Genomic DNA, 12,680 nt, shown 5'->3' with positions numbered 1-12,680 from the left:
GACCAAGGAGGGGACCTCCAGGGGTGTGGCCTCTCCTGTCACCCCAGTCCCCACCACTCCCTACTGCCCACAGCCACCTTTACCCGGGCTTATGCCTCCTGCCTGGCGCCTGTCAGCATAGGAGAGTGTGGCCCCATCTCAAGCATTCTATCTGCCTCATGCACACACCGCCGGCCCTGATGGCTGTATCTCCTTGGCAGCACACGGGGCCGTGTTCTCAGGCCAATGGGACACGTGTGAAGATGCCCCGCTATTGCCCACAGTGCCAGCACAGCCCGGGGCCTGGGGCAGCTGCCGTGCCATGATGGGAACTTCTGCTCCCTGTTCTCCCACTCGTGCTCTGGCCAGGCCCAACCCCAAACGTGCCCCCCCCCGCCCCCGCCCCGTGCCGGAGAGCCCTGCTCACTTCCCTTCAACTTACGGGAAGCCAGTTTCAGCGTCCGGTTCCAGACATGGTTTTCTCTTTCCCAGGAACCAGAGCCAGAGACATGCGAACGGGGACTGGGGGCAGCGCCTTCGCCCTGGCTAGTTTGTAATTCCAGGGCCAGTTCACGAGATGACACCGCCCCCCTCCCCTGTCCCCCTGGGGGACCAGCAGAAAACATTTCGGTCCTGCCAAGGCCTTCCCCACCATCACCACACGGCCCCAACATTCTTGGAAGTTGGTGAGAAATGGAGCCTGTATGCCTCTGATTATTTGCAAACCCTGGCAGGGCTTTGGTAAACCCAGGCCAATTTCTGGATTAAATTAGAAAAGAAAAGAGGAAAAATATCGGAATCCTGGCACAGACAGAAATCATTCATTCAACAAAACTTGTTTAAGAACATACTGTACAGAGGCCTGTCCCCATGCTAGGGGTGTCAAAGGGTATGGCCTCTACTTGTAAAGCTCAGAAGCCTCTGCAGAGCACAATTCTCTGTAGGCCTAAGGAGCGTATCTGCCCTCCGCAGAAGAGATGATCTGGGGGCTCAGGAATTCTTCCGGAACACAAGCAGTTAACACAGCTGGGAGAGACAGCTCTGTCTGTCCAGAAATCTGCTCTTCCTACTCTACTGTTTTAAAATGATTCTTAGGACCAGCTCATTTCATTGCTTTTGAAAGAATCCCCAAAGTGACCTCACAGGTCCACTGAGCTGGCAAGGCTAGGGTCGGGGTGGGGGTGGACGGAGGTCTGAGCTAGGAGAGGGTGGAGCTTACTCAGCTCAAGGGCGAGGTCCCTGATGGTGGCCTGCAGGAAAAGGCTGCTCCAGCTGCAGAGGACTGGTGGGCTGAAAAGGGTGAGGGGAGCCTAGTCTCCTGGGGACTATGCAAGCCTTTAGGGGTTCTCAGAGTCTGTGGAAGGTATAAAGATGAAGAAACCAAGCGCAGGGCAAGGTGGGAACTTTGCCAGGTATGTAAAAGCCAGGACTAAGATGTAGCCGTTTCTGGCTCCAAAGCTGGTCCTCATTCTATACCAGTCACTTCACTAGTACAGACACACAGTGGGACGTGAATGCAACCTCTAGAGCACTGGGGCCACAACTCAAGGTGAGCTCAGAGCATGCGGGAGATTTCTTTAGAGCCGGATAACAAATATTTCCTCAGCACCAGGAAGTGACCGTGTTCAGTGCTATGGACCACATGTCTCTGTCCCGGCTACTCTGCTGTGATGGCCCAAAAGCAGCCACAGACTATTCATAAATGAGTGGGTGTGGGCTGGATCCCAAAACTTTATTTTAAAAAAAGGATGATGGGCCAGATTTGGCCCTTGGGCTGTAGTTTTGGGAAACTTACTTTAGAATCTCTGTTTATCTTGAAAAGTTCTGTGCATTTTGCTTTAACTCAGTAACATGCCCAAGGCTGGTTTCATATAAAATTGATGTTTTAAAATGTTTGCCATCCAAAAGGAGTGGCACTTCTGGGGCACACCGTGGTGGCCTCAATGGCCTCGGTGGTCTCTGTGGCCTCTGGCGGACGTTATCAGAGGCAAAGAGAGGATCGTGGGCCACCTTCTGGGGCAGGCCATCGCCCACCGCGATAGTCTGCCTCACACCTGCAAGGAGGGCAATGGGACCAGCAGCTCCCTAGGCAGTTCTCTTTGTGGCTACTGAGATCCCAAGTAACACACAAAGGCCTTTGGTTTCTCAGGGAAGAGCAGGATTAGTTAGTGCTTCAGCTAAAGGCTATAAGCCCACATAAGCAACACCAGTTTGGGGCCCAAATTGTAGATTTCTTGAAGTCTTGGCACGAATTTCACTTTTCAAAATGCACGTGTGAACATGTTCCTTTAATCAAGGCTCTAGTCTTCCCATAAGGTATTCGTCACCTGAGCCAGGAGAACAGCCACCATCTGTGCCTGGCAAGGTAACTGGAGGGGCCATGAACAGGGAGGCTGCATCCTAGCTCGGCTCCTGGGGCCTCCAGACACACACGGCCACAGCACCAAGTTTGGAAGCACAGACTAGCTCAGGGGCTGGCAAAGCAGGTCTGTGAAAATGTGGTTATGCCCCAATATACCAGCAGGTGTGTTCAGGCGTGTTGACCGCAGCCCAGCCTGGGAGCATCAGGCACAGCATGGAACACATTTCTAAGGAGAAAGGGTCAAACGGAACAGCAGTTCCCAGTGCACTGAGAGCCTGTGAAAGAGGGGAGTCCTGGGCAGAGGGAGCCTCCTCATTCCCAGAGCTGGGTCCAGTGGAGGCCATAGCATGAGCCAGGGTTGAAGGCAGGCAGGAGCAGGAGCAGGAGCAGGAATGGAATGACAGAGGAGGGAGGCCAGCCGTTGAGAGCCACATTGAAGCAGGGAGCCCAGGTGGGGCCCAGCAGCAGTGCGGGAATGGGGCCTGAGGAGCCAGCGTGGCTAGACAGGCCACCTACCTGGCCACAGCTCCTAGTTCTGCTCTCACAGCCCTCCCAGCGCTAGCAGGGAGACCCTTCCTCCCTTGAGCAGTGGATAGAGGCTCTCAGATGGGCTTCCCAGCCTCTCTGACCAGACTAAGGACCCCAGGGCCAAGGGGACGGGGCCTAATCCCGGGTTTGCTGGCAATCTTTGAGGCTCTGGCATTTGAGAGCTAAAAACCAGTGTGAGGGCCCCAGAGAATGAGGTCACTGCCCAAAGCCTGTCCCCAATGCTCAGAAGGCCCTAGCGCCCTCTTAGGCACAGCCTTCTTCACCTGGGCAGAAAGCCGAGAGTGGGTGTAGCTTTGGGCTGAGCCTCTGGACAAGCAGGAGGGCCATGGAGAATGGGGCCCTGAGGCAGGATGCACAGACCACATCAGGTATCTGGGGATGGCCAGGCTGGGCTGCGGGGTCTCAGTGCAGGGCTTGTGTTCCCGAGTTCATGGACCAGTGACCAGGGCCCTTACCTTCAGTTTGCCCTGGGCCCCAGGGGTTTGATAATAGGACTGGGTATAGGGCTGCTGTGGCTGAACTCAGTAAGAAAGGCCAGGTGGTCAGTGCAAGGCCATGGGTTTGGGAAATGATGCTGCTGACAACAAGCCATGGGAGTCTGCCAGGGGAACCGGAGTGAAACTCCAGAAAATTAACTGCTGGGGGAGGACATGAAGTACCAAACACAGCACCCAAGGGAAAAGCCGAGGAGAGAAAGATCTCAGGACACCACTATACACAAAAACATAAACCATCACAAACTGCCCCCAAACAAAACAAAGGGCAAAGAACCAAACCGTGGATAATATTTCCCACCCACATGACAAAGAAAAAATTTAGCCTATTCTAATATAAAGATTCTTCAAATTAACAAGAAAGAAACTAATATCCCAAGAGAATAAAGGACATAGATAGGCCCATCCTAAACATGGAAGATGATTGCTGTTTTAAAGTATATATATATATATATATATATATATATATATATATATATATATTTTTTTTTAACAAACACAACCTCATTACCATAAAATAAATACAACTTAATGACAAAAAGCATATCCCAGCTATAGCTTTCAAATTACCATAGGTGAAAAGGATTCAGTGGTATGAGGAGGAGGGGAAACAGGCATTTGCTCAATGGAGTGTGAATAGGTGAAACCCTAACAGAGAACATTCCAGCAGAGAAAGCTTTAGAATGCACATATCTGTTGACCAGGCACTACACTTTTAGGGACACAGTTTAAGGAACAGTAGTAAAGGACAAGTGATAGATTTAGCTGTAAGGATGTTCACTACAGCTTAGTGGCCGATTTGACCTCTAATAGAGAAATTAATTTTGTTATATGAATATGTCATATCAATAATCAGTTACATAAAAAGTATGCCATGTGATTCAATGTGATGCCACCATTAAAATGTGGTAGTAGGAGAAAATATTCACATACCTATAGGAATATATTCTAATTTTCCATCATAAATAATATGTTGTCTGTGTTAGATACAGCATCTTTTAATAAATGAAGAATGTTATTTTCTAGATTTAGGGAGGAAAAGTAGGAAATAGAACCTGCCAGGAGGTGCTGGAATGGGTTGGTGAGGGTGGGGAGTCTGAACGCCATGAGACCTTTTCTGCACCCAGGTGGCTCTTGGGATGCTCAGCAAACATTTCCAACTCTTGTCACCTTCCAGAGAGTCCAAGATGGAAAGAGGGACAGATTGATTAATTCCCATTTCCCTATGAAAAAAAAGGGAATAAAATGTCTTGCCCATAAATGCAGGAAGGAAGTGGCACCTCTAACGATTTCCCACTGCCCTTATGGTCACATCCAAGTCCCTCTCCACATCCAGTGACTGGCCCTGCTCACTGGAAACTTCCCTTCCTACCTGGGCCCCTTGTTCCCCAAATAGCCTTTTCTCACACTTTCGAATGTGCTAACCTCATTCCTGCCTCAGGGCCTTTGCACCACCTGTTTCCTCTGAAAACTATTCTGACCCTTCCCACAGTAATCCACTATCAGTCAAGTCTTAGTTCCAATGTTAATTTCTGTGCATGTCCTTGCTGACCACCTGTATAAAGTGGCCCACCTTTCCCAGCCTTTCTCCCTTCTCCACCTCACTATTTTATTTCTTTCATTATCTTTATCTGAAATTATCTCTTTTGCTTTTCACTTGAATATTATCTGTGCCCCTGGCCAGAATGCAAGCTATGGCTATGTCCTGTCTTGCTCACAGCTATACCCCTTGCCTGACATATAGAAGATGCCCAAAGAACATTTGTTGACTGAATCGTCAGGTGCCAGGTGTATTAATCAGCACAGGATGAGCTATGCTGCATAACAAAGTCTCCACCTCATCAGGAGCTTAACACAATAAAGCTGGTATGTGTTTCCTTATACACGTCACAGTCCAATGCAGGCTGAATGGTCCTGCCCCATTTTGTACCTCCACCTACTGGAATGTATGGCTCCCAAGATCACTGTGTTAGGGAAAGACAAGAGGGAGGGACACACTGGCTCTTAACTGCCTTGGCCAAGAGGTGACACACATCACTTCCTTACACGGAGGCCACTAGGTAAAACTAGCCACACAGCCCCAGATTAGGTGCAAGGGAGACATCCAAGGAACCTGAAATGTCTATGTCACACCAGGACCCACACATCCCAGCCCAGACTCTGCCACAAAGAGACCCCAAAGGGAAACCCTACAGGCAGAATCACCCTGAACGATGAGGGAAACCAGCCTAGCTGTGAGCTGCTAGGGTCCAACCACACCTGCCTCCTGCCCACCTTGGCCTCTGCTCCTCCTCAGAGCCTGCATTCCCTGGGTCCCTGCCATCAGAACCCCCACCAGACCCTCCTCCCAGGACCTTTATGGTCTTCCTCAGGGGATACGCTGTGTCCATCCAGGGCTGATCCCCAAGCCTCAGAAGCTGAAAGCGTTTCCACCCTGGCCCCGGACGACCTCACAGCTGACCAAATGCCTCACTTGGAGCACAGTCTGGGCCAGCTGCCGCCACATCTGTCCTCCACGTTGCTGGCTTGGCTCTGGGCTGGGAAGCCCCATAACCAGCTGTGTACTTACGGAGGGAGGGAGACCTGCCCTGGCCAGGCCTTCCAGGGCCACTCGGGGCTCCAGCTGCAGCTCCAAGCAAGCCAGCACCCTAGGGTCTCAAGGCCACAAGACGGTAGCCACTGGTCACAATGGTGATCTAAATCCAAATGTAAATTAATTACAAAGAAATTCAATTACCCACTGAATGGCTACCATCCAAAATAACAAGTATTGGTGATGATGTGGAGAAACTGGAACCTCAGGCCCTGCTGGGAGGGAATGCAAAATCGTGTGGCCGCTGTGGAAACAGTATGGAGATTCCTCAAAAAATAAAAAAATAGAACTGCCCTATAGTCCTAAGTTCCACTCCTGGGTATATACCCGAAAGAACCGAGAGCAGGGACATGAAGAGGTATTTGTACACCCGTGTGCAAAGCCACATTATTCACAATAACCAAGAAGTGGAAGCAAACCCAGTGCCCCTTGACGGGGGAATGAAGAAACACAACACGGTAGAGACACATAACGGGCTATGCTTCAGCTCTAAACAGAAGGGCATTCTGGCACGCGCCATGGCAGTGATGAACCTTGAGGACATTATGCTAAGTGAAATAAGCCAGTCGCAAAAAGACAAACAGTTGTCTTAGATGAGGTGCCTAGAGTAGTCACAATCACAGAGACAGAAAGTAGAATGGTGGTTGCCGGGGGCTGGAGGAGGGGGTGGAGAGGGTTAGTGTTTAATGGGGACAGTTTCTGCTCTGCAAGATGAAAGACGGCAGGGGATGGACGGTGGTGATGGTTGCACGACAGTAGTTCACGCCACTGAACTGTATGCCTGAAAACGGTGAAGGGGGTCAACTTTACTCATAGTTTACCACAGTCAAAAAACTATTTAATTAAAATTGTAAAACTCCCTTGAAAATAAAATGAGATAAAAATTCAGTTCTCCCATCATGCCAGCCACGTTTCAAGTGCTCGAGGGCTGGCTTCTGCGTCGGACAGCGCAGAAGGTTTTGTTGGACAACGTTGCTCTGGGAGGTCATCCTTTATCTCATGTACTCACGATTCCTCAGTCTCCCTCCTCCCCAAGACCACCAAAGGGGGTGTGACTTCCATCAGCTCCTGGGACTTTCTTCAGGGTGTGCACGGCCCTGAAGGAGGACACAGAGCCTTACAGAATATTAATTGTCAGGGCAACGCACGCTCAGGCAGGGTGCCTCATCTCCCCCGCCACACTGGGAGGGGGAGCTCAGGTTAGAGGGGCAGACATCCCCCCTCCTCCCTGGGCCCCAGACTGAATGCCATGCTCTGGGACAAGCATGCGTCCAATAAACGCTTGCTGGATGCCACAGGGAAAAAAGACTTGCCCCAATTACTTTTCCTCAGCTCCTCCAATTTATCTCCTAAAATCCTTTTTTTGCTATGATAAACTATGTTTCAACTTAAGAATGTTTGCATTTCTCAGGCTTTTCAAGAAGCTAACCAAACCATCCTACAATCCGAAGTTGGGGTCCAGTGGAGCTTGAGGGCGTACATGAATAAACTGAAGTTTACTCTCCGGCAAAACCAAGAGAAAGTTCGAGACTTCCTCCTCCTGGCTCATGCAGCACGGGGCATGTGTGACAGAGGGACCCTCCACACCAGGTCATGGTGGGTCCAGGAGTCAACCCAAATGTGACATAATAATAGATACATACTGGTCTCTGCCCGCCCCCTCCCCCTGTTCCTGACACAGACCCCCTAAACCCTGTAAATGTCCAAGGGACAGGGGTGACAGGAGCAGCCCTTTCGACTGTACCCGAGTTCATGTGATGTGGTGACTCTTGCTGGGCTCTAGATAGCTTCAGGATGGGGGCTGGCTGCCAGAGGAACCCACCCGGTGATCAGAAGGTTGGAACTTCCAGCACTGCTCCCCGCCCCCGCCCCAGGCGTCTAGGGAGAAAGAGGAGCTGGGGATTGAGTTCAATCACCCACAGCCAAGAAAAACTCCATAAAACCCCAAACTGTGGAGTTCTGCAAGCTTCCAGGTGGGTGAGCACACCGAGGCGCTGGGAGGCTAGTGTGCCCGAAGAGGGCAGGGAAGCTCTGAACGCCTTCCCACCTGCCCTGCCCCATGCGTCTCTGCCATTTGACTGTTCTGGACTTGCATCCTTCAGAATATACCAGAGATCGTAAGGAGGGTTTTCCTGAGTTCTGTGAGCTGTGCCGGCAGACATGTGAACCTGAGGAGGGGAACACTTGATTTATGGCTGGGGAGTCTTCCGACCAGGTCAAACGGGTGACGACGCAGGACTTGTGAGGGGTGTCTGAAGTGGGGCTGGTCTTGCCCCGTGGGGTCCGTGCTAACTCTGGGAAGTTAGTGTCGGTGAGGAAAACCCACACATCTGGCATCAGAAGAGCTGGTGTGACTACAGAGAACAGTTCTCCTTCAGCAGGACCCTCAGCTGGGCTGGAAGGCAGGGTGATGCTGGGGGAAGAGCGCACGTTTTCAAGGCTGGCGAGAGGTTACATTACCAGTCTCACAGAGTTAGTGCAAAGACTGCCTACGATGATGCCCGGCGTGGGCCTGGCACCTGGTCACTCATGACGGCAGGCATCATGGTTGTTTGATTATGATTACAATAAAGGTACTTTTCAGAAACGAGATGAGATTAAGTGTGACAACACTCTCCAAAACAGAACACGCTCTGCAAACCTAATGGACTTCGGCCACACTCTGCCCATGAGAGGGCTGAATTCCAGAAGGTCGATGACTCACCTAAGACCAGCGGAGAAGAAGGTGGACAGACAGGCAGGGGTGTCTCGTCCCAGCCATCAGCTCACGCCCATCCTCCTGCCCCTGACCTGCCCCTCCACGGGGGCCCCGGCGGGTCTTGCGCGTGGACTTGGTTACCTCTGTCAGCCGCCCCACTCCACCCCTGCTACCGGCCCCCACTTACAATGTTCATGAGCGTGAGCAGGTACTTCTGCACGTGCTCCTTCCCGTGGAACTGGACCACAGAGTCGTCCACGCCCAGCAGGACCTCGATGTTGTAGTCGCCGTCGGTGGCATGCCTTCGCGCCCTGCTCCTTGAGCCATTGACACGCTCCTCCAGGACACCCAGGGCGCGGCTGAGGTTATCCAGGCTGCCCGGCGGGGCCCCTGGAAGGACAGAGGACACAGTCTGCAGTAGCAGCCCAGGCTCCCCAGGGACATCCAAACAGGGCAAAACCCCACCTGGGTGCAACCTGGCACCAGCCTGGCCATCACCTTGGTGAAAACTCATACAGTACCCACACGGTCCCCATTTTACAGAATGAACTGAGATTCTGGGAGGGCAGAGTGCATGCCAAGTGGGCTCAGACCCAGAAGCATGCAAACCAAGTCCACGGCCATCACTGAGCCCGGGCCTGGCACCCAGCAATGAATGGAGAGGCTGAGATCATGCCGCCAGGAGCGGGCAGAGCCAGAACCAGCTTTTTTCACTCACTCACACATTTGAATGTCCGAGAAGAGCTGCCCAGGTGCCAAAGGGCTGGCCTCCCCGGTGTGGCCACCACATTATAACTAGGGAGACTGAGGCCCAGCCCTGGTGGTGTGTCCTTAGGCAGCTCCCCTCCCGGAACTTTCCTCCACTGAAGCAAGGCCCCTCATCTGTGGGCCAGGCCCACCTACCCCCCTTCAGGGTCGAGACCTCCCATGGGCACTCCTCCCCCAGGCACAGCCGTGCCTACCCCTGGGCACTAAATGGACACATGGGTGACTGCCTGACTGAACTGTGCAGGGGACCAGGGCCCTCTAGTGACAGCTTCCCCACAGTCTGCCTGGGGTGGGGGAGGGGGTCCAAGGGGCCTCAGCCGAGGGCCCCAGAAGGTCATCTCACTGTCTGCACAGCTGCAGTGTCTGCCTCGGCTCTCTCCTCCTTCATCCCTGGACCTGGAGCCCACTCTGGACCAGAGCTCAGGCTCCCAGCCCTTCCCTGCCCCCACCTCTCAGGGTGGCAGCTGAACTGACCAGGCTGACCTTTGTCACTGCTGGCAGCCCCAGACCACCCTGCCTGCTAATAAAGCCTTCTGGAAGCCCCCTGCATCCCTGTACTGGTCTCTGTGTCTATGCTGGGGCCGTGACCCCAGGGTCCTGCTTCTCCTTGGCATTCCCAGATACCAGCCCTGGGAAGGGCCTAGGATCTCAGGTCTTCATGCCATCACCCACCAGGGTGTTGTGTCCAGTCCCTGTGGTCCCTTGTAGCTGGAGGTGGGGTCGATGCCCCCTGAAGCACCACCTTTCTACAAAGAGTCTTCCAGAATAATTCTCACTTGTCCCCGAAGCCTCTCGTCTGCTGCCTCCTCCAGACGGGAGCAGGAACTCTCTCCATGTCCCAGGGGCACATGGCAGATGCTGGAGGCAGAACAGGGCCTCAGAAGGCAGCGTGGCAGCTCAAAGTCAGGCGAGGCAGCCTGCCCTCGGCTCCGCCCCACCACTCGGTGCCCAGGTCTCCTCAGCCAGGGCTGACAAACGGGCCTCTGTGGTGTACACGGCTGTCCCCACTTTACAGACAGAAAGACTAATGGAACTCCAGCCCGGCTGACTCTCAGCCAGGAGCTCTCTCCTCTGCACCTGCTGTCTGTGAGGTTTGAGGCCCAAAGCTGCCATCTGGCCACGGGACAGGCACCAAGGAGGGAAAGTGGGGATGAAGAAGGTGAAGGAGATGAAACCAAAGGGGGGGAAGGGGGCTCTGAGAGAACCAAGGACTAAGTCAGGCAGGGGCTGAGTGGCTGCTTGCATTTCCATACTTCCTGGGTTCCCTGTGGCCCCTGCTCCAGCCCTGCCATCCCCTGGGGCACGCTGACCTGCACACGTGCGCGCGCACACACACACACACACACACACACACGCACAGGGCCCCTCCAGGGGCGGGGACGGGGGCTGGGAGGGCAGGCATGCAGGCAGCGCCCATGCAGAGCTGCTCATTCTGCCGGGCTGCCTGGCGATGATTCAGGGCCATCCGTGCTGCTCCCAGAGGAGACACCAGCTACTTAAACCTGACAGGGGGTTTGAGGAATTGCTACTCTATTTTTACACATTTATTTCTTTGCATTTCCAACAAGCAGGGACAGCTCACCTTCAGAACCACCTTGGGAAGCAGAAAAATGGTAATTTCCATTAAAAAAAAAAGAAAACCCTTCCCCGGGGAAGAGGCTAAACGTTCCCCTCTGCCCCTGTCAAGCCAGGGGTCACTGATGGGTGGTCCCTGGGGCAAAACCAGACCACAGAGGCATGTATTAGCGCCACACGGTGTTTTAAAAATAACTTATTTGGTTGACAGTGTGTCAAAATTGGGAGAGTTCATGTTAAACAAAATCTAGAATAGCATCTTCTCTTGAGGAAGCAGGACATCGGGTCACCGGGTTAGGGGGAAGTGACGGGCAGGTAACACTGGGCTGAGGATTGACACGACACACTGGGCCCGCGTCCCCAGGCCACCTGGCCTGCTGCTCTCGCTGCCCTCCTGCCCCCTGAAGGCATCGGAGTGTGCCCCTAGCCCTAATCCTGGGAGCTGCTGTGCAGTGCCCTACTCCCAATGTTCCCTGTGGGGGGGGGGGTGTGGTGAAGGGGCTGCCACTGGGCCAGAGCTGGCTGGGACGCATCCTGTAGCTGCTTCTGCCAAGCAAGCATGGTGTTTGGCTCAATTTATGTTACGGGTCCATTAAAAACACCAACATGTTCTAAAGATGCGACAGAAATGACAATTTCACCCCAAGCATAATTATTACTGTTCCAGGTATTCCTTTAATCATGATGATTTGGGGGTGTGACTTGGACATGATGTTCTAGAACACCTTCCCCCAAGACCCAAGCCCTGTAGGGATGCCCCAAAGTCCAAGGTCAAAGTGCAGATGAGGAGAGGGGCAGGTGACAGCCCTGCCCTGCAGTCCAGCCCCTGGAAGCCTCAGCCCTACTCAGGCCTGGCAGGACATGGGAGCAGCCCCAAGATCAGCAGGGTCTGCCAAGCTCCCAGGCCCAGGGCCACCCGAGCAGCCAGGCTGACATTCCTTCCACCGTGTCAGTCTTGGATGTTTCTTCCATTTCCCGACAATGGGCTTAGTCCTGGAGCCCAGGCCAGGCAGAGACCCTGACCACACCCTGGTCCTAGCAGGCCTGTCCCTCATGCCAAGTCCTGCTGCAAGGAGCTCCAGCTCCTGTCTGGTCCTGGGTCAGCTGCCCAGGAATTCTGACACCAATGCTGGCCTTCTGGGCCCGTCCATGTGTATTGGGTTGCTCACCTGGCCTAAGGGCCTGTGCTCCTCTCAGTCCTTCAGGGTGGGGGTGGGCTCTTTGCCACTTTCCCCTCCTCCCCCTGGAGCTCCTGCACGCCTACAGCCCGTGTGCTAAGCCACAGTGACACAGAGCTCACCCCGCCCTTTGCTCCATCCCTCACTACTGCTTCAGGCCAGGATAACAAGCTGTCAGCACAGCCCATCTCCTGCTGAGGTGGGACGACAACACCAGCCTAGCTCCTGTTGCCCTCTCTACACTGCCTCCCGGACAAGAAGTTGCTGGTCCCCACGGGTGGCTGATCCATGAGAGACAGAAGACTGGGTCCCTGCAGGCCAGGGCCCCCCTGACTGGGGGCATGTGCAGCGGGACCCCATCTTTCCAAAAGGTAACAAAAGAGATTTTATTCCCGGCATTCCCTGTGCTGGGGGGAACCCTTCTGCATGGCAGCTGGGGCTTCTGTTGCTCATGTCTCAAGCAGAGGATGACAAGGCAAGAAGC

General features: G+C 53.6%; 1 protein-coding gene across 1 annotated transcript in view; it reads right to left on the bottom strand.

Annotated features, from left to right (window-relative positions):
• The window catches only part of ADAMTS2 (ADAM metallopeptidase with thrombospondin type 1 motif 2), a 224,622-nt gene that overhangs the window by 84,675 nt on the left and 127,267 nt on the right, over positions 1-12,680 (bottom strand). The window contains exon 4 of the mRNA XM_026507732.4: positions 8,863-9,065. Coding sequence (XP_026363517.2) covers positions 8,863-9,065 — 203 coding nt within the window. The remainder of the gene's footprint in view (positions 1-8,862; positions 9,066-12,680) is intronic.

The sequence above is a fragment of the Ursus arctos genome, unplaced genomic scaffold, assembly GCF_023065955.2.
Source record: "Ursus arctos isolate Adak ecotype North America unplaced genomic scaffold, UrsArc2.0 scaffold_5, whole genome shotgun sequence".
NCBI lineage: Eukaryota > Metazoa > Chordata > Mammalia > Carnivora > Ursidae > Ursus > Ursus arctos.
This window is presented reverse-complemented; position numbering and strand designations above follow the sequence as displayed.